General features: G+C 41.6%; 1 protein-coding gene across 2 annotated transcripts in view; it reads left to right on the forward strand.

Moving 5' to 3' along the window:
- The window catches only part of eml6 (EMAP like 6), a 524,201-nt gene that overhangs the window by 326,597 nt on the left and 170,005 nt on the right, over positions 1-27,599 (forward strand). For both annotated transcript variants that reach the window (XM_087991388.1, XM_043695965.2), the window contains exons 25-26: positions 22,811-22,987; positions 26,448-26,646. In XM_087991388.1, the coding sequence (XP_087847514.1) occupies positions 22,811-22,987; positions 26,448-26,646 (376 nt within the window). The remainder of the gene's footprint in view (positions 1-22,810; positions 22,988-26,447; positions 26,647-27,599) is intronic.

Genomic DNA, 27,599 nt, shown 5'->3' on the forward strand with positions numbered 1-27,599 from the left:
CAGTTACCTCTTAAAGAGCAATTGCTGAAGGCTAAAAAACTTAAGGAACAAAATGAGCTCTGAGCACCTGTAATGTAGGAGCCATGTGGCCTCGGTGCTCAAAAATGTCTGAAATATGCACACATATTTCCTGCAGTGTGTGTATGACTTCATCTTGATACTTCTTGGCATTTTCTAAGGCGCATACTATTCCTCATTGACCTCACCAAACATGTTGCATTGCTTTTCACATGTACACTGACAATACTCTCTCTACCTCACCATTACTACTCATAACAACTCTATTGTATCTGTATTTTAAATCTGTACATGTACTGCAGAAATTTCCTCCAGTTAAATATTGGGAAGGGCAAGTTTTGTTCCTGCTCCAAGCTCTGTTTTCTTGCCTCAGACTCCATCCCATTCTATAGCAATTGTCTGAGGCTTACCATTCAAATTTGTGGTGTCATATACAACTCTACCCTTACTTCAACTCCTTTGCTGCTAAAATCGTCATCCATATATTTGTCACTACTAATTAAGGGAATCAAGGGTTATGGGGAAGAGGCAGGAAAGTGGAGTTGAGTATTATCAGGTCAGCCTTAATTTTATTGAATGGCAGAGCAGACTTGATGCACCAAGTGGCCAATATCTGTTCTTATGATCTTGACTATTCCAACACAATACTCCTAGCCTCCTATTTTAACTTCCATAAACTTGAGGTCATCCAAAACTCTGCTGTCTTCATTCTCATTCATGTAAAGTCCTTTTTATCCATCGTCCCTGATCTCTATTGGTTGCAGGTTAAGTAATCCCCTGATTTTATAATTCCTCCTTTTTTTCTCAAATCCATCCATGGTTTTCCTACCCTTATGATCTCTTAAAGTGTCACAACCCTCCCAGATTACTGGGGTTCCTGATCTCTTGACTATCCACAATTTTAACTGCTCTACCTTTAGTGGCTGTGTCATCAGCTATCAGTGTTCTAAGCCTTAAGACCGTAAGACACAGGAGCAGAAATTAGACTATTCAGCCCATTGAGTCTGCTCCTCCATTGAATCATGGCTGATAAGTTTCTCAACCCCATTCTCCCCCTTTCTCCCCATAACCCTTGATCCCATTGGCAATCAAGAACTCATCCATCTCCAGCTTAAATATTCTCAATGATGTGGCTTCCACAGCCTTTTGTGGCAATGAATTCCATAGATTCACCACGCTCTGGCTGAAGAAGTTTCTCTTTATTCTGTTCTAGAAGGTTTTCTCTTTACTCTTAGGCTGTGTCCTCGGCTCCTAGTCTCTCCTACCAATGGAAACATTTTCCCAACATACCCCCTCATCTTTCTAAACTCCATTGTGTATAGAACCAGAATCCTCAAATGTTCCTCATATGTTAAGCTTTTCATTCCTGGCACCATTTTCATGAACCTCCTCTGAATGTGCTCCAGGGCCCAAAACTGTGCACAAGACTCCAAATGTGGTTAGACCAGAGCCTTATAGAGCCTCAGATGTATATCCCTGCTTGTATATTCAAGTCCTCTCAAAATAAATGCCAACATTGCATTTGCCTTCCTAACTACTGACTCAACCTGCAAGTTTACATTGAGAGAATCCTGGACTAGAACTCTCAAGTCTCTGCACTTCAGACTTCTGAATTTTCTCTCCATTTAGAAAATAGTCCATACTTCTAATATTTTTACCAAAGTGACCATACACTTTCCCATGTTGTACTCCATCTGCCATTTCTTTGCCCACTCTCCTAATTTGTACCAATCATTCTGTAGCCTCCTCAAATCCTCAAAACTGTCTGTCCCTCTACCTATCATCTGCAAGCCTAGCCAGAATGCCCTCAGTTCCTTCATCTAAATCATTAAGGTATGAAGTGAAAAGTTGTGGCCCCAACACTGTCACTGGAAAAGCCCCTTGTCGCTGACTGTCACCCTGAGAAAGACCCTTTATCCCCACTCTCTGCCTTCTACCAGACAACAAATCTTCTATCCTTGCTAACACCTGGCCTCTAGCATCATGAACCCTATCTTACTCAGAAGCCTCCTGTGTAGCACCTTGTCAAAGGCCTTCTTGAAGTCCAGGTAGTTAACATCCATTGGTTGTCCTTAGTCTAGCCTGCTTGTTACTTTCTCAAAGAATTCTAGCAGATTTGTCAGGCATGACCTCCCCTTGACAAAACCATGCTGACTTTGCCCTATTGGTATAGTCCATCTTGTCCAAGTGATTTATCTACCTTCAAGCCATTCAGTTTTTTTTAGCACCTTCACCTTGATGATGGCTACCATACTCAGCTCTGCCCCCTGACTGTCTTGAACTTTTGGTATATTACTCATGTCTTTACCATTAAGACTGACCTAATTTAATTATTCAGTTCCTCAGCCATTTCCTTGTTCCCCACTACTATCTCTCCAGTGTCATTTTCCAGAAGTCCAATGTCCACTTTTGCTTCTCTTTTGCCCTTTTATAGATCTAAAGAAACTCTTACAGTCTTCCTTTATATTACTGGTTAGCTTACCTCATATTTATTCTTCTCCCACCTTATTTCTTTTTTTGTTGCCCTCTGTCAGTCTTTGTAAGCTTCCCAATCCTCTGGTTTTCCACTACCCTTAGCCATGTTATGTGCTTTCTGATTTGCTTTTATGCTATCCCTGACCTTCCGAGTCAGCCATGGTTGCCTGCAATAGGTACCATGCTTCTTTTTCCGAGGGATGAATTTTTGCTGCGTCTCCTGAATTATTCCATGAAACAATTGCCATTGCTGTTCCACTGTCTTTCCTGCTAGGCTCCTCTCCCAGTCAATTCTGCCCAGCTCCTCCCTTGTGCCTCTGTTATTGCCTTTATTCAGCTGTAATACCGTTACCTCTGATTCTATCTTCTCCCTCTCAAATTGCAGAGTAAATTCAATCATATTATGATCACTGCCTCCTAAGAGTTCTGATTTGGAGATGCCGGTGTTGGACTGGGGTGTACAAAGTTGGTTTTTGTGATTTACACATGAAAGAAGTGAAACTATCACTGTATTCTAACAGATGAAAGGCTTAACAGACGATCAATTTTTCAATGTATAATTTCAGTTACATCACACTGCAAATTTTTGCTATAAATTCTGTGTTACGATCGAGCCCTCCACAATCACCTGATGAAGGACCATCGCTCCGAAAGCTAGTGTGCTTCCAATTAAACCTGTTGGACTATAACCTGGTGTCCTAAGAGTTCCTTCACCTTAAGCTCCCTTATCAAGTCTGTCTCATTGCACAACACTAAATCAGTATTGCCTGTTCTCTCCCTAAACTTCTCCACCACTCTTTATTTTGCCTGTTTTAAGACACTTAAAATTTACCATTTACCAAATTTACCAAAATTGCGGTCTTTGAAGAAGGAGGCCATCTGGGTTGTTTGGTATTGGAATTGGTCCTCCTGGGAGCAGATGCAGCGAAGGCAAAGGAATTGGGAATATGGGATGGCGTTTTTACAGGGGGCAGGGTGGGAGGAGGTGTAATCTAGGTAGCTGTGGGAGTCAGTCGGTTTATAGTAAAGGTCCATGTTTCCCTCCCCACCCCTATCAGCGTTCCGGAAAGACCACTCCCTCCGCGACTCCCTCGTCAGATCCACACCCCTCACCAACCCAACCTCCACTCCCGGCACCTTCCCCTGCAACCGCAAGGAATGCAAAACTTGCACCCACACCTCCCCCCTCACTTCCCTCCAAGACCCCAAGGGATCCTTCCATATCCATCAGAAATTCACCTGCACCTCCACACACATCATTTGCTGCACCCGATGTGGCCTCCTATACATTGGGGAGACAGGCCGCCTACTTGCGGAACGTTTCAGAGAACACCTCTGGGACACCCGCACCAACCAACCCAACCGCCCCGTGGCTGAACCCTTTAACTCCCCCTCCCACTCCGCCAAGGACATGCAGGTCCTTGGCCTCCTCCATCGCCAGACCATGCCAACACGACGCCTGGAGGAAGAGCGCCTCATCTTCCGCCTAGGAACCCTCCAACCACAAGGGATGATTGCAGATTTCTCCAGCTTTCTCATTTCCCCTCCCCCCACCTTTTCTCAGTCCCAACCCCCAGACTCAGCACTGCCTTCTTGACCTGCAATCTTCTTCCCGACCTCTCCGCCCCCACCCCCTCTCCGGCCTATCACCCTCACCTTAACCTCCTTCCACCTATCGTATTCCCAGCGCCCCTCCCCCAAGTCCCTCCTCCCTACCTTTTATCTTAGCCTGCTTAGCACATCTTCCACATTCCTGAAGAAGGGCTTATGTCCGAAATGTCGATTCTCCTGTTTCTTTGATGCTGCCTGACCTGCTGCGCTTTTCCAGCAACACATTTTTAAACTCTGATCTCCAGCATCTGCAGTCCTCACTTTCTCCTAGCTTAATTTCATTTCAAACAGGCAGAGTAAACCCTGGTCAAACAGGCAGAGTAAACCCTGGTCTAATAGGGCTCTCCATGGAACATATATCATTGACTCTATCCATTGCCTTATGTGCCCCAGGGCAACTTGGCTTTGCCTGAACTTAAAAGATTTGGGATCCCTCAATGTGTACATAGTGTGCGACCATCATGCTGGTGAGTAGGACCTTTACTCTGGCAATAGTGACAATTTCTTCATGCTTTGACAGCTAATTTTGACTAGAAATAAATGCTATTTATTCACTGTTGACATGGCTTATAACATCAGTCTGAAACCAATGCGTACACGTTCTGCAAGCTTACAATGAGAGCCTTACTGCCACAATTCATTTTATAGAGCATACCATCAGTTTACTCAAGCAATGCTTTTGTAGCCTGGACCATCTTATTGTCCAACAAAGCAAAAATTAAAAACCACCAGAAAATGCAAAAGATTTTTAAATTAAATCAAGGCATCGTCTCCTTTAGTGTCTGTCTTCCGTGTGGCCTTGTTTCTCCAAATCTCCTATGAAGTGCTTCTGCTGTAACTGCGGCATAGATGGTGGAAGATTGCTGATCTCAGTTGTGGAATCTGAAGATGCAATTAGAGGGAGACCGTGTCTGGGCCCACAATACTTCAGACTGTCCCATTTCGGATTGGACTGCAATCCAGTCCAATTCAGATTGGCTGACTAACAGGCACCAGTAAGAGCATTGCCAGCATTGCAGGTATGGGAGAGGTAATGCTTTCTTTCTGTGAGACTAAGGCAGATTTGTCTAAATCTATCTATCGCCATTCCCTTGGAATAACTCCTCAACAATCCTGCTAATCTATTGAAGAACAGATTGTTGGACTGTTGTGACTTTGAAGCTACTTTTAACAATGGCATCCAGAGCCATGTTGATAACATTGTAAACTTCCACCTCAGCAGACAGATCTTGATTGAAAACTGTTTTGTAATGGAAACCGTTGTGATGGAAATTGTGCCCAATTAAGGTTCTGACATCAACCATCAAATGCTGCACAGATGTGCTGATGGAGACAATCTTCCATTTTGTGTGAGAAAATATAGCCCAAAGCCAAGCCAGTGCTGTACTCCTTCATCCCCCCTGACATTGAGGAGAGACTTTCTAGCACCCTTTAGAGTGCATTAAGATTTAGCTATTTCCACTTCCACCTCTAATCTAATTCATTGAAGTCCTTCTCAGGAGAAATGATTTGTGACCTTGCCCTATAGAGAGCATGTTTCCCCGACTACTCTGGCTACTAGTGTCAGATCATGTGTTTAGCCATGTTGTATCCTAACCTTTAAAATATGTCCATCTGATGGATGTGACTGTTGACTGAGTGATAGAGTCTGTTGTGGAAAGCCTTTAGTTCTTAGGTAACAGAAGTGAAAAATGGACAAAATTTCGGTGATGGTGAGGGAAGAGGAGAAAGTAAGAAGTGTGTGCTTATATAATCTACAATGTCTCATTCATGTTATGCACTAGGCCAGACCCCACAAAACATTTTTAAGTAGATAGCCCAGACTGTAACTTTGTTATTTGTTTCCAAAAGAGAAAATGCTGGAAAATCTCAGCAGGTCTGGCAGCATCTGTAAGGAGAGAAAAGATCTGACGTTTTGAGTCTAACTGACCCTTTGTCAAAGCTACAAAAAGGGGAGAAATAGGGAGGTATTTATACTAGGCTGAGAGAAGATGAGTCATGGCTCCAGAAGCAAAGGTAGCAATAAAGAGGTGATAATGACAGTGCATAGAGAGATTATAGGGAGATTAGGAGCTGTGAATGACCGAGGCTGAAGCCAGTGCTATGTGACAAAATATGTGGGGGGTGGGGGAATGGGTGAAGCAGAGGCAAAATGGAAAACAGGGAAGAAGGGTAGCAAAGGGGGAAGAGGAGAGGAAAAAGGCGATGAGAGAGTGGGGAGTGAGAGGAAAAGAGACAATCAAGAAATAAGAGGTACAGAACAGTGAAAAAAATTTTTAAAAAGATAGATAAAATAAATGAAATAAAATTACGGAGCAGAATGAAAACAGAGGGGTCTAGATAGGATAATCATCTGAAGTTGTTGAATTCAATGTTGAGACCGGCAGGCTGAAACATGTCTAGTTGGAAGATGAGATGCTATTTCTCCAGTTTATGTTGAGCTTCACTGGAACAATGCAGGAGGCCAAGGACAGACATGTGGGCATGGGAGCAGGATTGTGTGTTGAAGTGGCAAACCACGGGAAGATCCGAGACCTGATTGAGTACAGACCAAAGGTGGTCAGCAAAGCGATCACCTAGTCAGCGTTTCCTCTTTGATATAGAGGAGACCACATTGGGAGCAACGAATGCAATAGACCAAATTGAAAGAGGTCTTTTATGTTTTGTTATTTGTTTAGCTAGATGTATGGTGGATATTCCAAGTGTAAATTTAGCTGGGTCGACTGCCAAGTTTTAAACAAACAAGATTTATTTACAAAATTGCAGAACGAAACACAAAGAATAGAAAACAAAATACCGTATAACTTAACGTTTCCAAACCTGACTTAATGATGTTGTTCTAAAAATACGTGCAACAGTTCCAATGCACACATCCCTTAGCACAAAAGATAAAATCAAACAAAGACTTACAGTTTGGAAGGAGAGAGAGACGTCATCCCCTGCTGCAACTGAACCAAAAGAACCACACCAACCAGGACTGGCCACTCCACTTTCATTATACATGTTATTTCTAAAACATGAAAGCCTTTGGCCTGAGGTATAACCTATTTTGGGGTAAATGAAAAGGCCCCCAGTAAACCATTCATCCCAGATATTACGAGATGAGGGAGAATGAGATTGAGGTCGATGATGCCCTTCTTCTCAAGACAGAGACAAAAATCTGTCTCCTTCCTTGGTTAAAACCAATGTAGTTGATTTGATCCTCTCCCACTTTTTTATTGTCTGCTGCTTTTTTATCCGTTGCTTTTATCCGTTTATTCTATCCATTGCTCCCGATGCGGTCTCCTCTACATTGGGGAGACTGGGCACCTCCTAGCAGAGCGCTTTAGGGAACATCTCCGGGACACCCGCACCAATCAACCACACCGCCCCGTGGCCCAACATTTCAACTTCCCCCTCCCACTCTGCCAAGGACATAGAGGTCCTGGGCCTCCTTCACCGCGGCTCCCTCACTACCAGACGCCTGGAGAAAGAATGCCTCATCTTCCGCCTCGGAACACTTCAACCCCAGGGCATCAATGTGGACTTCAACAGTTTCCTCATTTCCCCTTCCCCCACTTCACCCTAGTTCCAAACTTCCAGCTCAGCACTGTTCCCATGACTTGTCCGGACTTGTCCTACCTGCCTATCTCCTTTTCCACCTATCTACTCCACCCTCTCCTCCCTGACCTATCACCTTCATCCCCTCCCCACTCACCCATTGTACTCTATGCTACTTTCTCCCCACCTCCACCCTCCTCTAGCTTATCTCTCCACGCTTCAGGCTCACTGCCTTTATTTCTGATGAAGGGCTTTTGCCTGAAACATCGATTTCGCTGCTCCTTGGATGCTGCCTGAACTGCTGTGCTCTTCCAGCACCACTAATCCAGAATGCTGCTTTTTTATGTCACCTTCTTCTGCAAGAAAAAGAGAACTCTGTTAATAAGGATCTGTCAGTGGGTGAGAGCTGTGAATTGAGTGCCAGGCTTGCAGTAGCACCAAGTGTGAAGTTGGATAAAGCATATGAATTGAAAGATTTTTAATTGATAGAGATTGTTAGGTTTATATAGGCATCTGGTGAATTGAGCAGTGGCTGAGGCTAGTGATATTGTTGGCTATTTAAATTTATCTCATTCATCTTGACAACTCGTAAGATGGTTACATTTCTTCCTTTACTATGATCATGTTCTTGAAGAAATATTTGTGCTATTGACCTCTGCCAATACCACTTTAAGTGCTTCCTTGAACAGCAGTCTGTCCCCTCAGCAGATCGGGATAGCTTTCCTTTCTACTTCTTTGAAAGAGACCTCGAGGGCATTGTCTGAACATCATGATGCACCCTTTCTCTAAGATGTAACCATTGTTCAAGTATGAGAGGATAGGTACAGTTTTCAAATGACTTCCAGCACATCTTGCAGCCACATGCCATCTCCTTCTTAGAAGGCTCAGGCTGCTTTTTATGTAGCACCAGCCACATGCAATATCATGTAATCTGCTTCCAAGGATAACACTAGTTGCTCACTGCAAACACGGAAAGAAGCAGGCAGCACAAATTTACCATGCTGTCTGCAATACAATGAATTGAAAGGGCTAATTGCATTCCGTGTTCCCCATGCCCCTTTTTGGATGTATTTGATGACCCCCTCGACTTAGTTTATGCCCACTGGCATCTTGCTCAGATGTAAGAACTCAGGTGCAATATCTATAAACAGCTACTGAATGATTTCAACATGCTCCGAGTAAAATTTTATGCAGATGCTATCAAATTATAATGGAAGCCCCAAACTTGTACAAATGCTTTATTTTTACAAAACTGTAGTTATGTCTAAAAGCAAGGAAAGCTTGCCAGAAGTCCTAAGAAAATTAGAAAAGGATCAGGGACAATGACTGAATAAAATTAACATAAGTTAAACATCATTAAGAGGAAATGAATGGAAGTAATAAATGACAATCCCCCCAGGACCTGACGGTTTGAATCTGAGAGTTAAAGGAAGTAGGGAAATATTGTGGATGCCCTAACTGTAATCTTTCAGAGTTCCCTAGATAGAGGAGTCGTCCCTCTGAATTGGAAAATTGCACATTCCTTCTACTTTTAAAAAGGGTGAAAGAGGAAAACTTGGGAGTTACAGACTGGTTAGCCTAACATCTGTGGTGAGGGAAGTGTTGGAGTTTATTACCTATGGGTAACTAAACACCTTGAAAATTTGCAGTTAATCAGGGAGAGCCAGCAAGGATTCATTATAGGTCGGTCATGCCTGACAAACCTCACTGAAATGTTTTGAAGAGATGACTAGGATATTGGACAAGGGAATGTCAATGGATGTTGCTTATAGGGACTTCCAGAAGGCATTTGATAAAGTCCCACATAAGAGATTGTTAACTAAAGTAGAAGCCCACGGAATTAAGGGCAAATTACTGGCATGGCTTGGAAACTGGTTGAGGGGCAAGTGACAGAAAGTAGGTTAATGGGTAGATACTCACGATCCCAAATAATCACATTATCTATTAACGACTTGGATAATGACATAGAAAGTCATACTTCCAAATTTGTGATGACTCAAAATTACCATAGATTATAACATAAAATTACAAAGAGCTATTGATAGACTAAATGAATGGGAAAGATTTTGGCAGATGGGGTTCAATGTAAGATGGGAAACAGGGAAGTCTGGCTGTCTGGGTACAGAATTGGCTGGCCCACAGAAAACAGAGGGTGGTGGTAGATGGAAAGTATTCAGCCTGGAGCTTAGTAACTAGTGGCGTTCCGCAGGGTTCGGTTCTGGGACCTCTGCTCTTTGTGATTTTTGTAAATGACCTAAATGAGGAAGTGGAAGGGTGGGTTAGTAAGTTTGCCAATTACACAAGGTTTGGTGGAGTTGTGGAAAGTGTGGAGGGCTGTTGTAGGTTGCAACGAGACATTGACATGATGCAGAACTGCGCTGATAAGTGGCAGATGGGGTTTAATCCATAAAAGTATGAATTGATTCACTTTGGAAGATCAAATTTGAATGCAGAGTACAAGGTTAAAGGCAGCATTCTTGGCAGTGTGAAGGAACAGAGGAATCTTGGGGTTCATGTCCATAGATACCTCAAAGTTGCCACCCAAGTTGATAGGGTTGTTAAGAAGGCGTACGGTGTGTTGGCTTTCATTTACAGGGGGATAGAGTTTAAGAACTGCGAGGTTATGCTATAGCTCTATAGTGCCCTGGTTAGACCACACTTGGAATATTGTGTTCAGTCTTGGTCACCTCCTTATAGGAAAGATGTGGAAGCTTTAGAGAGAGTGAAGAGGAGATTTACCAGGATGCTGCCTAGACTGGAGAGCATGTCTTATGAATAAAAGATTGAGGGAGCTAGAACTTTTCTCATTGGAGCAAAGGACGATGAGAGGTGACTTGATAGAGGTGTACAAGATGATGAGAGATATAGATAGAGTGGATAGCTAGAGTTTTTCTGATGGTTGAAATGTCTATCACGAGGGACATAATTTTAAGGTGATTCGAGGAAGGTTTAGGGGAGATGTCAGAGGTAGGTTCTTTACACAGAGTGTGGTGGGTGTGTGGAATGCACTACCAGCAGTGGTAGTAGAGTCAGATACATCAGGGACATTTAAGCAACTCTTGGATAGGCACATGAAAATTAGTAAAATGAAGGGTATGAAGATTAATCTGGTCTTAGAGTAGGATAAAAGGTTGGCAAAACATTGAGGGCTGAAGGGCCTGTACTGTGCAGTACTGTTCTGTGTTCTATGTAAGCAAGTGTGTGGTTATTCCTTTTGGACTTATCAAGGATAGATCTATGTACTTTTTAGATAGTATCACGTTAAATGCAGTGGATTTCCAAAGAGTCTTGGGGCTTCAGGTGCATTGACCTATAAAATGTCACGGACAGGTAGAGAAAATAATCAAGAAAATTAATGGAATGCTGGCTCTTATATAAATCTGGAGTATAAGTTTGCAGAGTTATGCTGCAACTATACAAAACCCTGTTCTGAATCCACTTAGAGTACTGAGAGCAGATCTGGGCACTCATCTTAGGAAGGATATATTAGCCTTGGAGCAAGTACAATTTAGGCTTACAAGGCACCTAGATTTCGGGGTTGTGAGGAGAGATTTGAGGCCCATTTTCTCGAGAATTTAGGAGAGTAAAGAGTAATCTGATCAGAATCTTCAATATATTAACTGGAAAAGACAGGCGAGATAAAGATAAATGATTTCCAACAGTTAGGAAGTCTAGAACTAAAGACATAGTCTGAGAATTAGACCGTTCAGGGGAGATGTTAGGAAGCACTTCTACACGCAAAGCATGGTAGATGTTTGGAACAGTCTTTCACAAACAGAAGTGGATACTTGATCAGATACAGAACAGACTCAAAGGTAGAAGACAGAGGGTATTGGTGGAAGGTTTCCTTTTCAGACTGGAGGCCTGTGATCAGCAGCATGTCACAAGGATCGGTGCTGGAATCCATTGCTTTTCATCATTTATATAAATCATTTGGATGTGAACATAGGAGGTATGGTTTGTAAGTTTGCAGATTACACCAAAATTGAATGTTTAGTGGACAGAGAAAAGATTTACCTCAGAGTATAATGGGACCTTGATCAGATAAGCCAAGGAGTGGGAAATGGAGTTTAGTTGAGATAAATGTGAGGTGCTACACTTTGGAAAGGCAAATCAAGGCAGGACTTATATACTATTATGAAGGTGTAAGGGGTACTGCACCTTTAGAGTCATAGAGATGTACAGCATGGAAACAGACCCTTCGGTCCAACCCATCCATGCTGACCAGATATCCCAACCCAATCTAGTCCCACCTGCCAGCACCTGGCCCATATCCCTCCAAACCCTTCCTATTCATATACCCATCCAAATGCCTCTTCAATGTTGCAATTGTACCAGCCTCCACCACATCCTCTGGCAGTTCATTCCATACACGTAGCACCCTCTGCGTGAAAACGTTGCCCCTTAGGTCTCTTTTATATCTTTCCCCTCTCACCCTAAACCTATGCCCTCTAGTTCTAGACTCACCGACCCCAGGGAAAAGACTTTGTCTATTTATTCTATTCATTTCCCTCATAATTTTATAAACCTCTATAAGGTCACCCCTCAGCCTCCGACACTCCAGGAAAACAGCCCCAGCCTGTTCAGCCTCTCCCTGTAGCTCAGATCCTCCAAGCCTGGCAACATCCTTGTAAATCTTTTCTGAACCCTTTCAAGTTTCACAACATCTTTCTGATAGGAAGGAGACCAGAATTGCACACAATATTCCAACAGTGGCCTAACCAATATCCAGTACAGCCGCGACATGACCTCCCAACTCCTGTACTCAATACTCTGACCAATAAAGGAAAGCATACCAAATGTCTTCTTCACTATCCTATCTACCTGCGACTCCACTTTCAAGGAGCTATGAACCTGCACTCCAAAGTCTCTTTGTTCAGCAACACTCCCTAGGACCTTACCATTAAGTGTATAAGTCCTGCTAAGATTTTCTTTCCCAAAATGGAGCACCTCGCATTATCTGAATTAAACTCCATCTGCCCCTTCTTGGCCCATTGGCCTATCTGATCAAGATCTGTTGTAATCTGAGGTAACCCTCTTCACTGTCCACTACACCTCCAATTTGGTGTCATCTGCAAACTTACTAACTGTACCTCTTATGCTCGCATCCAAATCATTTATGTAAATGACAAAAAGTAGAGGGCCCAGCACCAATCCTTGTGGCACTCCACTGGTCACAGGCCTCCAGTCTGAAAAACAACCCTCCACCACCACCCTCTGTCTTCTACATTTGAGCCAGTTCTGTATCCAAATGGCTAGTTCTCCCTGTATTCCATGAGATCTAACCTTGCTAATCAGTCTCCCATGGGGAACCTTGTCGAACACCTTACTGAAGTCCATATAGATCACATCTACTGCTCTGCCCTCATCAATCTTCTTTGTTACTTCTTCAAAAAACTCAATCAAGTTTGTGAGACATGATTTCCCACGCACAAAGCCATGTTGACTATCCCGAATCAGTCCTTGCCTTTCCAAATACATGTACATTTAAGAGAGTTGAAAGCTAGCAAGGACTTAGAGAGGCACAGAGAGTGCAGAACAACGTAACAACGTAATGCTTCGTCAGAACAGCTAGCACTGGCTGGGTTGCTATGAGACAAAAACAAATTCAAGTTCATCCAATCAGTTTAAATTATGCCCCAAGATACCGAACTCCAATCAAGTTTGAATTTGGTATTTTGACAATATTAAAACCAATGAAACAATCCGATGTTTTGTGGTATAAGTATCAGACAGTTTGAACAGTTAGTCAGAGTGGCAAAGAGAACTGCCAAAAGACCAACAGATATAGGCGGCTAGTAAGAAATCTCTGAGAGGTACCTGTCTAGAGAAGACGTTTGCACAGAAAAAAACATCGACACTGACCAAGAGAGCAAATCTACAGAGAAAGATACGAAGAGAATATTCAACAGCTGGCTGGTTTTGAAGTTTGAGTTTTTCGGTAAATCTTAATCGGGGATTTTATCGGACCAGTGTTGTAAAGGGAAAGGTAATGATAGGTTTAGATAAATGAGTTGCAATTAGTTGTTAGTTAATTATTCTCTGTTGTACTTCAAAAAATAAAGTTGTTAATTTTTAGTTTAAATAGTGACTTTTGGGATAGTTCTTTGCCTTTCGAACTTTCACAGATTACTGCATGAGGTAAGTCTTTTCTGTGTTGCTGGCTGAAATTAGCAGGGGGGTTTACTCCATATCGTAACAGTTTGGAGGCTTTCATCTGAAATTTGAACAGTTTTAGACAGATTTGGGGTACAAAAACACCCAGTTGATTTAAACACTTGCAAGTTAGTGTCCTAGATCTTTCAATAAAACATAGATGAGGCAATTTGTTTAATTTCGGTGATTGTGGTTGATTAAATTAAAAGTGAAAGAAATGGCTCTTAAAATTGCTTAAATGGTTCTGGGATTTGAAGATGATTCTCAAATTTGCCAAGAAAGTTTAGAAGCAAAGATAAAGGCCATATTTTTAGAATTAGAAAAGAAGTTGGATTTGGGTTTAACCAAGGACAAAAGTGAAGCTGAAATTGTAAGGGAATTACTCACTTAGGTGTGTCAGATAAACAGACAAGCGCAGTAGACTTAGAAAAACTTAAATTACAATTGAGGAAAATGGAGCTGGAAGATAAAGAGAGATAGACAAGGGAGAGAGAAAGAGAGATGAGAGAGGGAGAAAGGGGAAAACGAGAGAGACAGAAGGTTCTTAGCTGAGCAAAGAGAGAGAGAAGAAAAAGAGAGACAAAAAGAGAGAGAATTTGAATTTGAGAAGTTGCAACTTAGTCAACAAAGTCAGGTTGACAGGATGGAGATTAAAAGAGAAGGTAGTGATTATACAAATATGTCAAAACTCTGCAACATTTTGATGCGAGATGTTGGAGCCTTCTTTATTTCATTTGAATAATTGGCTAGGCAGATGGAGTGGTCCAAGGATTTATGGGTAATGCTAGTTCAGACTAAACTGGTACACAGAGCTAGTGAGGTATTTGCTGCACTGTCAGTTGAAGGGTCAACAGATAATGAAGAGGTTAAACAGCCTATTTTAAATGCTTATGATTTGGTACCAGAAGCATTTAGATAGTGGTTCAGAAACATAAAGAAGTATCCAAGTCAGACTTACGTTGAGTTAAAAAAAAATTAAACATAGTAATTTTGATAGATGGGTGTGTGCTTTAAAGATAGATAGGACCTTTGAGGCTCTAAGAGAGATTATTCTGCTGGAAGAGTTTAAAACCTCACCTCCAGAGATGGTAAGAATTCATGAGAAGGAACAAAAAGTTCAGGAAGTGAGAAGGGCAGCAGTATTAGCAGATGAATACATGCTAATGCATAAGACAAGCTTCCGGCCAGAATTTTGTCCTGTCAGGGAAAGAACTTGGGAGAAGGGGAGATCCTACACTTTGAAACAAAGAGTAGAGAACACTGGTCAAAAAAAGAAGCCGAAGAGGGTGGAAAGGAGATGAAAGGCCTCAGGTGTTTCCACTGTGGTAAAGTGGGACACGTAAAGTCACAGTGCTGGTCATTAAAGAAAGGCACTGTGGGAAAAGATGTGGTAAACGAAGCTAAGCCAGTGGCATTAGAGTGCACAGCATGGGCAGCAGCTGGATATGAAGTTAGTACCTGATCTCTACAAAGCATTCGTCTCTGTGGGTAAAGTTTACACAGATAGAACAGGGGAAGAAGGACAAGAAATTATAATTTTGAGAGATACAAGATCTAACCAGTCACTGATAGTAAGAGATGACCAAATATGCACTTCTTCTGATCTATTACCCGAGTGTGTGGTAATTTGTGGGATAGATGGACAGAAGTTTAGCATTAGATGATGGAAATGTGTTGCTGGAGAAGTGCAGCAGGTCAGGCAGCATCTAGGGAACAGGAGAATCGACGTTTCGGGCATTAGCCCTTCTCCTGAAGAAGGGCTAATGCCCGAAACGTCGATTCTCCTGTTCCCTAGATGCTGCCTGACCTGCTGCGCTTCTCCAGCAACACATTTCCATCTCTGATCTCCAGCATCTGTAGACCTCATTTTCTCTTCAAAGAAGTTTAGCATTACCCTTTGTAAGATCAGGTTGGATTGCCAACCCAACACTGGGGAAGTTATAGTGGGAGTGATTGACAGCATGTCAGTTCCAGGAATTCAGTTCGTTCTTGGAAATGTTTTAGAACATAGAACATAGAAGAATACAGCGCAGTACAGGCCCTTTGGCCCTTGATGTTGCGCCGATCCAAGCCCACCTAACCTACACTAGCCCACTATCCTCCATATGCCTATCCAATGCCCGCTTAAATGCCCATAATGAGGGAGAGTCCACCACTGCTACTGGCAGGGCATTCCATGAACTCACGAATCGCTGAGTAAAGAACCTACCCCTAACATCTATCCTATACCTACCCCCCCTTAATTTAAAGCTATGCCCCCTTGTAATAGCTGACTCCATACGTGGAAAAAGATTCTCACTGTCGACCCTATCTAAACCCCTAATCATCTTGTACACCTCTATCAAGTCACCCCTAAACCTTCTTTTCTCCAATGAAAACAACCCCAAGTGCCTCAGCCTTTCCTCACCTTGGCAGGATTCAAGGTGGGAATGACACCTCTTGTTGTGGAGAAGCCCAAGGAAGACCAAGAAACTGAGGAGTTAAAACAGAAATATCCTGGTGTTTTCCCAGATCCCACTATTGTAAGTCACAGCATGAAGCAAAAAATAAAGAAAAAGATGAAGGAGTTTAGGTTCAGTTAGCAGACACCCTATTTAATGTAATGGTGCAGGAAAAACCTGAAAAGGCAGAGGGTCAGACAGAAGAGTTTAGTCCTGAAGGCTGAGGAACTTGCAACAGCAAGACAAGACGATAAAAGATATATATTTGGGTGTGTAATTTGAAAAGGAGTCAGAAAATATTCCTGAGGGTTATTATCTGAAAGATAGAAACCTAAGTTGGAAATGGAGACCGTGGAAGGTTAGTGCAGAGGAGAAATGGGCCGAAGTGCACCAAATTGTGTTGCCGGTAACATACAGACAGGAAGTTTTACGGGTAGTACATGAAGTGCCTGTTGGAGGTAACCATGCTATTCGAAAGACTCAGGCCAAGGTACAAAAACATTTTTATTGGCCTAGAATGCACAAGGTTGTGGTTATCTTTTGCAGTACATGTCATACATACCAAATGGTAGGTAAGCCATAGATGGTAATAAAACCAGCATCTTTGTTGCCAATTCCCACATTTGAAGAACCTCTCACGTGGGTTATAATTGATTGTGTAGGTCCCTTCCCGAAAACTAAAAGTGGGAACCAGTACTTGTTAACCATAATGGATGTGTCTACCAGATTTCTGGAGGCAATTCCATTGCAGAGTATCAAGGCAGAAAAGGTGGTAGAGTAGCTAGTAGCTTTCTTCACACGTTATTGCTACCCAGAGAGATTCAGTCGGACCAAGAGTCACATTTTACTGCTAGGCTATTTAAGGAGGTTATGGATAGCTTAGGTGTACAGCACTTTAAATCCAGTGCATATCATCATGAATACCAGGGAGTTTTAGAAGGGTGACATCTGTCACCTGACAGCATACTGTCAGGATTACCCAAATATTTGGGATAAAGGTATCCCATTCGTTTTATTTGCCATTAGAGATGTCCCAAACAAATCTACTCAGTTCAAGTTAATATTTGGACATGAAGTGCGAGGCCCTTTGAAATTAATTGAAGAAAAATTGACAGAACCAAAGTCGGAGATTTCACACTTAGATTACGTATCGGAGGTGAGGGAGAGATTAAATCGAGTAGATGAGTAGCTAAACAGCACCTAAAGAATAGAATGAAGCAAGTGGCAGATAAAAGCTTTGAGGCTTGATCATTTTCCTGAGGGGATGACATGTTAGTACTGTCACCAGTGATAGGAGATCCCTTCAAGGCTAGGTTTAGTGTTTGAGAAAAAGTTGAATCAGGTGAACTAAGAAGTAAAGATGCCAGATAGAAAGAAAAAGGTATCAGGTATGTCATGTGAACATGTTGAAACTGTATCATACCAGAGAGAAAGAACTGGAGAAATAGATGTTCGTTACTGCCATGCAGAGTGAGGAATCAAATTCACATGTTGTGGATTTTGATGTGCCTCAAAATAGATTTAAAAATGAAAAAGTCTTTGAGGAGTGAAATAGTTAGTAAACTATCTGTCTCAGGATCAAAAAATGCAGTTGAAAGATTTGTTACTGCAGTATAAGGACATATGTAAGAATCAGATGGGATGGACTAATGCTATTGTACATGGAGTAGACGTAGGGAATATTGCTCTGATAAAACAACACCCCTATCGGCTTAATCCTTTCAAAGTCAGGTAGGTTCAGAAGGAGGTGGAGGCCATGCTCAACGAGGATATCATCTAACCAAGCCAGAGCAAGTGGAGTTCGTCGATGTTCTTAGTTCCTAAACTGGACAGGACTCAACGATTCTGTGCGAGTTATCAGAAGGTCAACCCAGTTACAAAATCGGACTCATATCCAAGATTGAAGGACTGTTTAGAGAAAGTCGGACAAGCCAGTTACATCACCAAGTTGGACTTACTGCATGGTTACTGACAGGTACCTTTATCAGAGACAGTGAAATCAATTTCTGTGTTTGTAACCCCAAATGGGCTATATCAGTTTTAAATGATGCCCTTTGGAATGAAGAACGCACCCGACACATCCAAAGATTCATGAACAGAGTTGTGGCTGGGTTAACAAACTGTGCAGTCTATTTGGATGATAGTGATCTTTAGTAAGTCCTGGAAAGATCACATGGTACAGTTGGCAGAGCTCTTTGTACGACTACGAGAAGCAAAACTGGTAATAAACATAAATAAAACTGAATTTGCGAAAGCAGAGGTGACGTTCTTGGGACATAACATCAGTCATGAAAGGTTGATCCCACGGAATGCAAAGACGAAGGCCATCAAGGAATTTCCACTACCAATCTTAAAGAAAGAGATGCTTCGATTCTTAAGACTCAGCAGATTCTATCGGAAGTTTGTTCCAAACTTCAGCAGTGTCTTGGCACCATTAACCGATTTGCTGAGGAAGAACACAACATTTTGGTGGACAGAACAATGCCAGGAGACATTCAACAATTTGAAAGCAATATTAACCACTGCACCAGTTCTAGCTACTCCAAGCTTTTCAAAACCTTTTACATTGCCATTGATGCTGGTGACGTAGGAGTTGGAGCTGTACACCACAGGAAGATGAGGATGGGATTGAACTGCCAGTTGGTTACTTTTTGAAGAAACTCAACATCCACCAGAAGAAATACTCCATGATCGAAAAAGAACTATTAAGTTGGTACTGGCCTTACAACATTTTGATGTGTAATCACGAACAATGTGACGGAGACGGTTGTGTATATCGAGCACAATCCTCTTACATTCTTAGAACGCTTTAAAGACAAGAATATGAGACTATTTCATTGGAGTCTTATGTTACAGACTTTTAATTTAAAAATCGCACGTTACGGGTTGTAAGAATATAATTGCATATGCGTTATCGCAGATTTAACTGATAACGTTTAGATGAGATTTGTATTTATCCAATGTATATGGAAAGAAGTTAACTTTAATCTAAATTCACCTTATCTCCATGTTATGGTAATGTGATTAAAGAATAGAATCAAAAATGAAGCCATCTTTTCATTATGATGGTTTATTTTTTCTTAAGGGGTGAGGTGTTATAAAGGTGGAAGGTGTACTGTACCTTTAAGAGAGTTGAAAACTAGCAAGGACTTAGAGAGGCACAGGGAGTTTGGAACAAGGTAACAACGTAACACTTGGTCAGAACAGCGAGCACTGGATGGGTTGTTATGAGAGAAAAACAAATTCAAATTCAGCCAGTTTAAATTATGCCTCAAGATACCAAACTCCAATCAAGATTGACTTTGTTATTTTGACAGTATTAAACCAGTGAAACAATCCGATGCTTTGGAGTATAAGTATCAGACAATTTGAACAGTTAGTCAGAGTGGCAAAGAGAACTGCCAAAAGACCAACAGATGTTAATAAGAACCTGCCAAGAGAAGGTGTTTGCACAGAAAAAAACATCAACACCAATCTGGAGAACAAGTCTACAGAGGAAGATGCAAAGAGAAGATTTGACAGCTGGTTTTGAAATTTGAATTTTTTGGTAAATCTTAATCGGGGGTTTTATCGGACCAGTATTATAGAGGGGAAGATAAAAGATAGGTTTAGATAAATGAATTGTAAATCATTGTTAGTTAATTATTCTCTGTTATATTTCAAAAGTAAAGTTGTTAATTTTTACTTTAAAGAGTGACTTTTGGGATAATTCTTTGCATCTCAAATTTTCATAGATTCTTTAAATCTTTTGTGTTGCTGGTTTAAATTAGCGGGTGGGGGTTTACCCCGTGTCATAACAATACTTAATAGTAAGGTCCTGGGGAGTGTTGCTGAACAAAGAGACTTTGAAGTGCTGGTTCATAGTTCCTCAAAAGTGGAGTCCCGGATAGATAAGACAGTGAAGAAGGCTTTGGTATGCTTGCCTTTATTGGTTAGTGCTGAAAATGTGTTGCTGGAAAAGCGCAGCTGGTCAGGCAGCATACAAGGAACAGGAGAATCGACGTTTCAGGCATAAGCCCTTCCTCAGGAATGAGGAAAGTGTGTCCAGCAGGCTAAGATAAAAGGTAGGGAGGAGGGACTTGGGTGAGGGGCTTTGGAAATGCGATAGGTGGAGGGAGGTCAAGGTGAGGGTGATAGGCCGGAGTGGGAGGGGGGCGGAGAGGTCAGGAAGATGATTGCAGGTTAGGAAGGCGGTGCTGACTTCGAGGGATTTGACTGAGACAAGGTGGGGGAGGGGAAATGAGGAAACGGGAGAAGTCTGAGTTCACCCCTTATGGTTGGAGGGTTCCCAGGCAGAAGATGAGGTGTTCTTCCTCCAACCGTCGTGTTGCCATGGTCTGGCGATGGAGGAGTCCAAGGACCTGCATGTCCTTGGTGGAGTGGGAGGGGGAGTTAAAGTGTTGGGCTACGGGGTGGTTGGGTTGGTTGGTCCGGGTGTCCCAGAGGTGTTCTCTGAAACGTTCCGCAAGTAGGCGGCCTGTCTCCCCAATATAGAGGAGGCCACATCGGGTGCAGCGGATGCAATAGATGATATGTGTGTGGAGGTGCAGGTGAATTTGTGGCGGATATGGAAGTGTCCCTTGGGGCCTTGGAGGGAAGTAAGGGGGGGAGGTGTGGGCGCAAGTTTTGCATTTCTTGCGGTTGTAGGGGAAGGTGCCGGGAGTGGTGGTTGGGTTGGTGGGGGGTGTGGACCTGACGAGGGAGTCATGGCGGGAGTGGTCTTTTCGGAACGCTGATAGGGGTGGGGAGGGAAATATATCACTTGTGGTGGGGTCCGTTTGGAGGTGGCGGAAATGATGGCGGATGATACGTTGTACATGGAGGTTGATGGGGTGGTAGGTGAGGACCAGTGGGGTTCTGTCCTGTTGGCGGTTGGAGGGGCGGGACTCAAGGGCGGAGGAGCGGGAAGTGGAAGAGATGCGGTGGAGGGCATCGTCGACTACGTCTGAGGGGAAATTGCGGTCCTTGAAGAAGGAGGCCATCTGGGTTGTACGGTTTTGGAACTGGTCCTCCTGGGAGCAGATGCGGCGGAGACGAAGGAATTGGGAATATGGGATGGCGTTTTTACAGGGGGCAGGGTGGGAGGAGGTGTAGTCTAGGTAGCTGTGGGAGTCGGTTGGTTTATAGTAGATGTCCGTGTCGATTCGGTCACCTGAGATAGAAATGGAAAGGTCTAGGAAGGAGGGGGAGGAGTCTGAGACGGTCCAGGTGAATTTGAGGTCGGGGTGGAAGGTGTTTGTGAAGTGGATGAACTGTTCAACCTCCTCGTGGGAGCACGAGGCAGCGCCGATCCAGTCATCGATGTAGCGGAGGAAAAGGTGGGGGGTGGTGCCCACCTTTATTGGTTAGTGCATTGATCACAGGAGTTGGGAGGTCATGTTGAGGCTATACAGGACATTGGTTAGGCCACTGGTGGAATATTGTGTGCAATTCTGATCTCCCTGATATAGGAAAGATATTGTTAAACAACAAATGTTTCAGAAAAAATTGACAAGGATGTTGCCGGGTTTGAACTATCAGGAGAGACTAATTAGGCTGGGGCTATTTCCCCTTGTGCGTCAGAGGCTTGAGTAGTGACCTTACAGATGTTTATAAAATCATGAGGGTCATGATTGGGTGAATAGCCAAGATGTTTTCCCTGGCATTGGAGACTCCAAAAGTAGAGGGCATAGGTTTAAGGTGAGAGAGGAAAGATTTAAAAGGGACCTAAATAGTAACTTTTTCTTGCAGAGGGTGGTGTGCGTATGGAATGAGCTGCCAGAGAAAGTGGTGAAGTCTGGTACAATTACAACATTTAAAAGGCATCTTGATGAGTATATGAATATGAAGCGTTTAGAGGGATATGGGCCAAATGCTGGCAAATGCAACTAGATTTATTTAGGATATCTGGTCAGCATGGAAGAGTTGGACCAAAGGATCTGTTTCCATGCTGTGCAGCTCTATGACTGAGTTATTGATTTTAAATCTGAGCTTGATACATTTTTGTGAAGCCAAAGTATTAAGGGATATGGACCAAAGGCATGGTTATGGGCCAAACAAAAATATTTGGAGAATGGCTGCAGATCACCCATCAGCTCAATAATGGTTACCACTGCTGCTTCACAGTGCCAAGGATCAGGGTTCAATTCCAGCCTTGGGCAACGGTGTGGAGTTTGTACAATCTCCCTGTGTCTGCTAGGGTTTCCTCTGGGTGCTCCGAATTCCCCCCACAGTGCATGTTAGGTGGATTGGCCATGCTAAATTGCCCATAGTGTCCAGGGATTTGCAGGCTAGGTGGGTTAGCCATGCAGAGTTACAGGGATAGAGTATAGGTGGTGGGTCTGGGTGGGATGCTCTTCGGAAGATTGGCATGGACTTGATGGGTCGAATAGCCTATTTGCATACTGTAGGGATTGTATGATCTATGATCTCCTAAATGGTGAAACAGATTCGGTTGGCTGAATGACCTACTCGTTTTCCTATATTTCTATGTTCCTATTTTGAGATAAATTATTCTGCTTAATAACGGTAAATCGTAACCGATTTGATCTGAAGGAAGTTCCAATTTATCTGTTTCATCTTTTATGCAGATAGAGAAGATAGATTGGGCTACTTGGTCATGCGTTTTAGGGCCAACATGTGAAGGAATCTGGCCTACACACAGTGATATCACAGATGTCAATGCAGCCTGTCTGACCAAAGACAAAAAACTCATTGTCACAGGAGATGACTTTGGCTTTATGAAACTCTTTTCTTATCCAGTAAAGGTAACGTGATTCATATAAGTAATATTTTGTTTAAATTTTAAAAAGTCCAAATGGTTAATCAGTACAACTTAATTTTAAATTTTCTGTCATAACAGGACAATATTGTATTTTTTGTGTGATTGCTGTCAAACATGCTTACTCAGTTAAGTTTGCAGCCACATTGATACTTCATTGTTTTAATATTCTACAAATGTTGTCATGTTGTGCAGGTAAAAAGCATGGATATTAGGTGTGGTCTCAAAAAATATTGCATGGAATTATTGGCAAGTTAAACTGAAATACATAGAGATATAAAATAATCCTCAATTTTTGGACGACAGTCCAGAAGAGTAGCTAATGTCTTCTTTGGAAAACTTGTATAATTATCATTTCAGGTAGTTCTGATCAGAAAATCACAAACCCTCAAACTTTCATTTTCTAACTAAATTTTTGGATGAAAATTAATGGCATGTTTTTAAAAAGGGTTTTTTTTTTGTTCTAGGAGGTGCCCAACTCTGATATTTCTCCCTTCTATTCAATTCCAGTTTATTTTTAAATGTTAGAAGAACTAAAAAAAATTTCTTACGTATTAGCCAAGGACAGAGCAAAAACATTTAAAGTGGAATACGATGTATGAAACCTAGAACATGGAGTGTGGAACTTTATATGGGATCCACCCATTCATCCCCAACCTTTATACTAATATGAGATGGGCTACATGGATGCATTAACAGTTTGTGACAATGCCTAAAAGCAGAAATTCAAGGGGAAGCTATACTCTAAATATGAACTTATCTCTGCTCCTTTGGATGATGATATCCTGTGTATTTGTGCAATTTTGTGGTTCCAACTTTGAAACTAAAGCTTTTGTGTTTCTTCATCTTGTCTCTCAGTAGTGAATGTGTGAAAATTAGAGATAGAAATGCCGGGAAAGGCAGAACCTTGCATTAAAAATAAATAAACATAGATAGGACCTTGTACTTACCTTGACCTTGACCACTGGAGAATTGCAGGATGCTAAAATAGGAACACTGTGTTCACAAACATTTATAAGTTCCAGATCAAAGGAGAATATTTGCACAATTACAATGAAAATTAACAATACTTAGGAATGTTGCAATTCAGCTTCACTCCCAAAATTCTTCACTCATACTTGAATCGGAAGGCAGTTTCCACAGGCTGTTAGTTCTTTGACTGCTATGACCTGAAACCAAATCAATTTGTTTGTAAGCTGCAGTTAAAACATAGAAAATAAATTGCCTTGTTATCAACTTAATGAATATAGATTTCCTGGAGGATTTAAGCTATAGGGAGAAGCTGAATAGGCTAGGGCTATTTTCCCTGGAGCGTCAGAGGCTTAGGGATGACCTTATAGAGGTTTATAAAATCATGAGGGACATGGGTAGGATAAATAGACAAAAGTCTTTTCCCTGGGGTGGGGGACTCCAGAACTAGAGGGCATAGGTTCAGGGTGAGAAGGGAAAGATATAAAAGGGACCTAAGAGCATTTTTTTCCTGCAGAGGGTTGTGCGTGGATGGAATGAGCTACCAAAGGAAGTAGTGGAGGTTGGTAGAATTGCAACATTTAAAAGGCATCTAATTGGGTATATGAGTAGGAAGTGTTTAGAGAAATATGGGCCAAGTGGTGGCAAATGGGACTACATTCGGTTAAGATATCTGGTCAGCATGGATAAGTTGGACCGAAGGGTCTGTTTCTGTGCTGTACATTTCTATGACTCTGTTATGCAGTGCTATCTTTTTCAGAAAAATGCCACAGTGTGAAATCATGTTCACCCTACCAGTCAAATCTGCACAAATAAGTCACACAAAAGCAAAAATAAAAGCAACAGGACAATGCTAAATTTACATAAAAATATTAATTTTTAATCAACAAAATCTCTATTGTGTCCTTTTTATGAATCTTTAAGGTGAATCTTTAGTTAGACAATTGGTTTATCATGGCAGCAGGTGCCAAATTGAGGTGACAATAAAACATAATTCATGGCATAAAATAAAATATTGTAGAATCATAATTTCACCATTCATATAAGCACAATATTTTGCAAAATCCAGTTTTAATTTAATTTACAGAATTTATTTAATTTACAGAAAAAACAAAAGGTTCACGACTTTCTGCATTTGTGTTAAATTCCACGGATCATGTGTCATCGGTTTGTGTTCATTAACCTCTCAATCATTTACAGACTGTTTCTGGGTTTTATAAAGTAAAGAACTAGGCTCTCTCTTAGTCTTTGCCGACAAAGCTATACCCAAATGTTCCCATTTTGAAGAGATACGGAATTATAGCTACATTGCACAATTATGCATCTGGGTTCTGCTGATTTGATATACCCTTTACAACAATAACTTGTACTTATGTAGCAACTTTAGAGTAGAAAACATCCCAATGGACTACCTATAGGAATTATCACCCAAATTTAACCTTATCTGCATGAAGGAATATTGGAAAAGTGACTGAAAGCTTGACTAAGAGGTTTCAGGAGGAAATTCCTGAGTTTAGGGCCGAGACACAAAGGCACAGTCACTAATGTGAAATAAAGAAATCAGAGATTTGCAAGAGGCTAAAACTGGAGAATTGCACTTCATCGGACGCGGAAGCAAGCATCTTTCTTACAAGGCTGATGACATAATATAATTTGGATAGATTTCAATACTCAAAATACTTGTGGAGACAGCAGGCAAATTTACCTCCAGAAGTCCCCAAATCTCTTGGGAAAATCATTCACAGGACAACCAGAGAAATGCCACCCTCCTCACCTTGTAAACAACAGAATTGCCAAGAGGCCATATTTTGCCACAATTAGTCTATCAAAGCTAGAGGACATTGGTTTAAAGGTGAGAGGAGAAAGATTTAAAATGCACCCGAGGAGTAAGTTTTTCACAGAGAGTATAGTGCATATATGGAACGAGCTGCCAGAGGAAGTAGTAGAGGCAGGTACAATTACAATATTTAAAAGACTTTTGGACAGGTACGTTAATAGGAAAGGTTTAGAAGGACATTAGCAAAACACAGGCAAATGAGACTAGTTCAGTTTAGGAAATCTGATCCACCTGGATGAGTTGGGCCAAAGAATCTGTTTTCATGTTGTATGACTCAATGACTAGCACTTTGAGATATTACAATTTTTTAAAAACTTCATATGAGAACTGGTTATATAATTTTGAATTTTGGTAGTAGGGAAGGAGATTAGTATTGACAAGCACACAAAATATTTATCTAAAGAAAGCCAAAATGGATTAGTTTTTCTTTATTTTCTGTTATTTAGTGCAGTACAAATTATGGATAATTAATCCAGAAAAAAAACTTATTAAAATTATCAGCAAAAAGTAAAATATCAACAAAAATATCTCGTTGAGGTATAGTATACATGCTTCTGTATTGTCAAGGTTTACTAATACTAGGTATATAAAGTCATCATAACCAAAACCTGGTAGAAAATTGAACTAATTTTTATTCCAGGGCCGATATGCAAAGTTTAAGAAGTATGTGGGCCACAGTGCACATGTGACTAATGTGCGATGGGCACAAGACGACAGTTTGTTGCTGACGGTGGGTGGAGCTGACACCGCTTTGATGATCTGGAGTTGGGAAACTGATGGAAACAGGGACAACAACCCTGTGGACAGTGAAGAGTCTGATGACACTGATGAAGATGGAGGTAGATAGAAAATATATTCATAATTTGAGTATTTTCTTAACCAGTAAACAGCTATATTTCAAATACGTAACTATTTTCATCTTTGTAATAAATTGAAATTTTACAATTATCTCACAAATCCACCAGACAGCAACAATATATTACCCCCAGTGTCACAAAACTGCATTTTCTTAATACCCCCCACTAAATCACCCATTTGAAAGATTAAACAATAACAAGCACAGAGGCAGTACAGCAACAGCAAAAATAGGAAAAGATAAGCGGAGAAGGAGGAAGTGAAATTAAAATGGAATTGGAGGGGAAAAAACTGCATGCAGTTACTTTTCCAACAAATTAGTTTCAGACTTTTTAAATCAAGCATAATACTCAGTAGTTTTGTCGCCTCTCTCTGTCTGAGACAACAATTAACCCCAATGGAAGGGAGTATAGAAGGCACAGAGCACACTTTAACTTAACTAGTTCACTCTTTTATTCTCAAAAATATCAAATATCAAAATTATTCCCAAATGTAAATCACAAATAATTAAGGGAAACCACACTAGTCACCCTTCTGCTCATTTCCCAGGAATGGTCAGCTGGCCAGGGGAGGCTGGCCAGTGCCTTTGTTGTCTTTGCCCCAACTCCTGGCAAGGAGTTCCTTGAACATTGTTATTCTCTGGAGAGTTCCAGTCGTGCTCCATTTATGGATAATCTTTATCCAGTCTGCAATGAATTGTTGAATGAGAGAAGGTCCGCAGCTTCAAACTGTCACAAATCTTCATGCGTGTCATTTCAACGGAAGGATAGAGTTACACACAATTTCTCATTAGGTTCAGGCTTAAACAAAATTTTGGAGCCAGTGACTAAATCAGAAGGAACATTACTAATCGCCACATTATGCCCATTCAAAGCACACCATTTCCATCCGTTTTGGTATCCCCACATCTCCTCCAAACATGCGACCATTACTGTGA

Source organism: Chiloscyllium plagiosum, unplaced genomic scaffold (genome assembly GCF_037043375.1).
Source record: "Chiloscyllium plagiosum isolate Xiang-an unplaced genomic scaffold, Cpla_swu_hap1 HiC_scaffold_10, whole genome shotgun sequence".
Taxonomy (NCBI): domain Eukaryota; kingdom Metazoa; phylum Chordata; class Chondrichthyes; order Orectolobiformes; family Hemiscylliidae; genus Chiloscyllium; species Chiloscyllium plagiosum.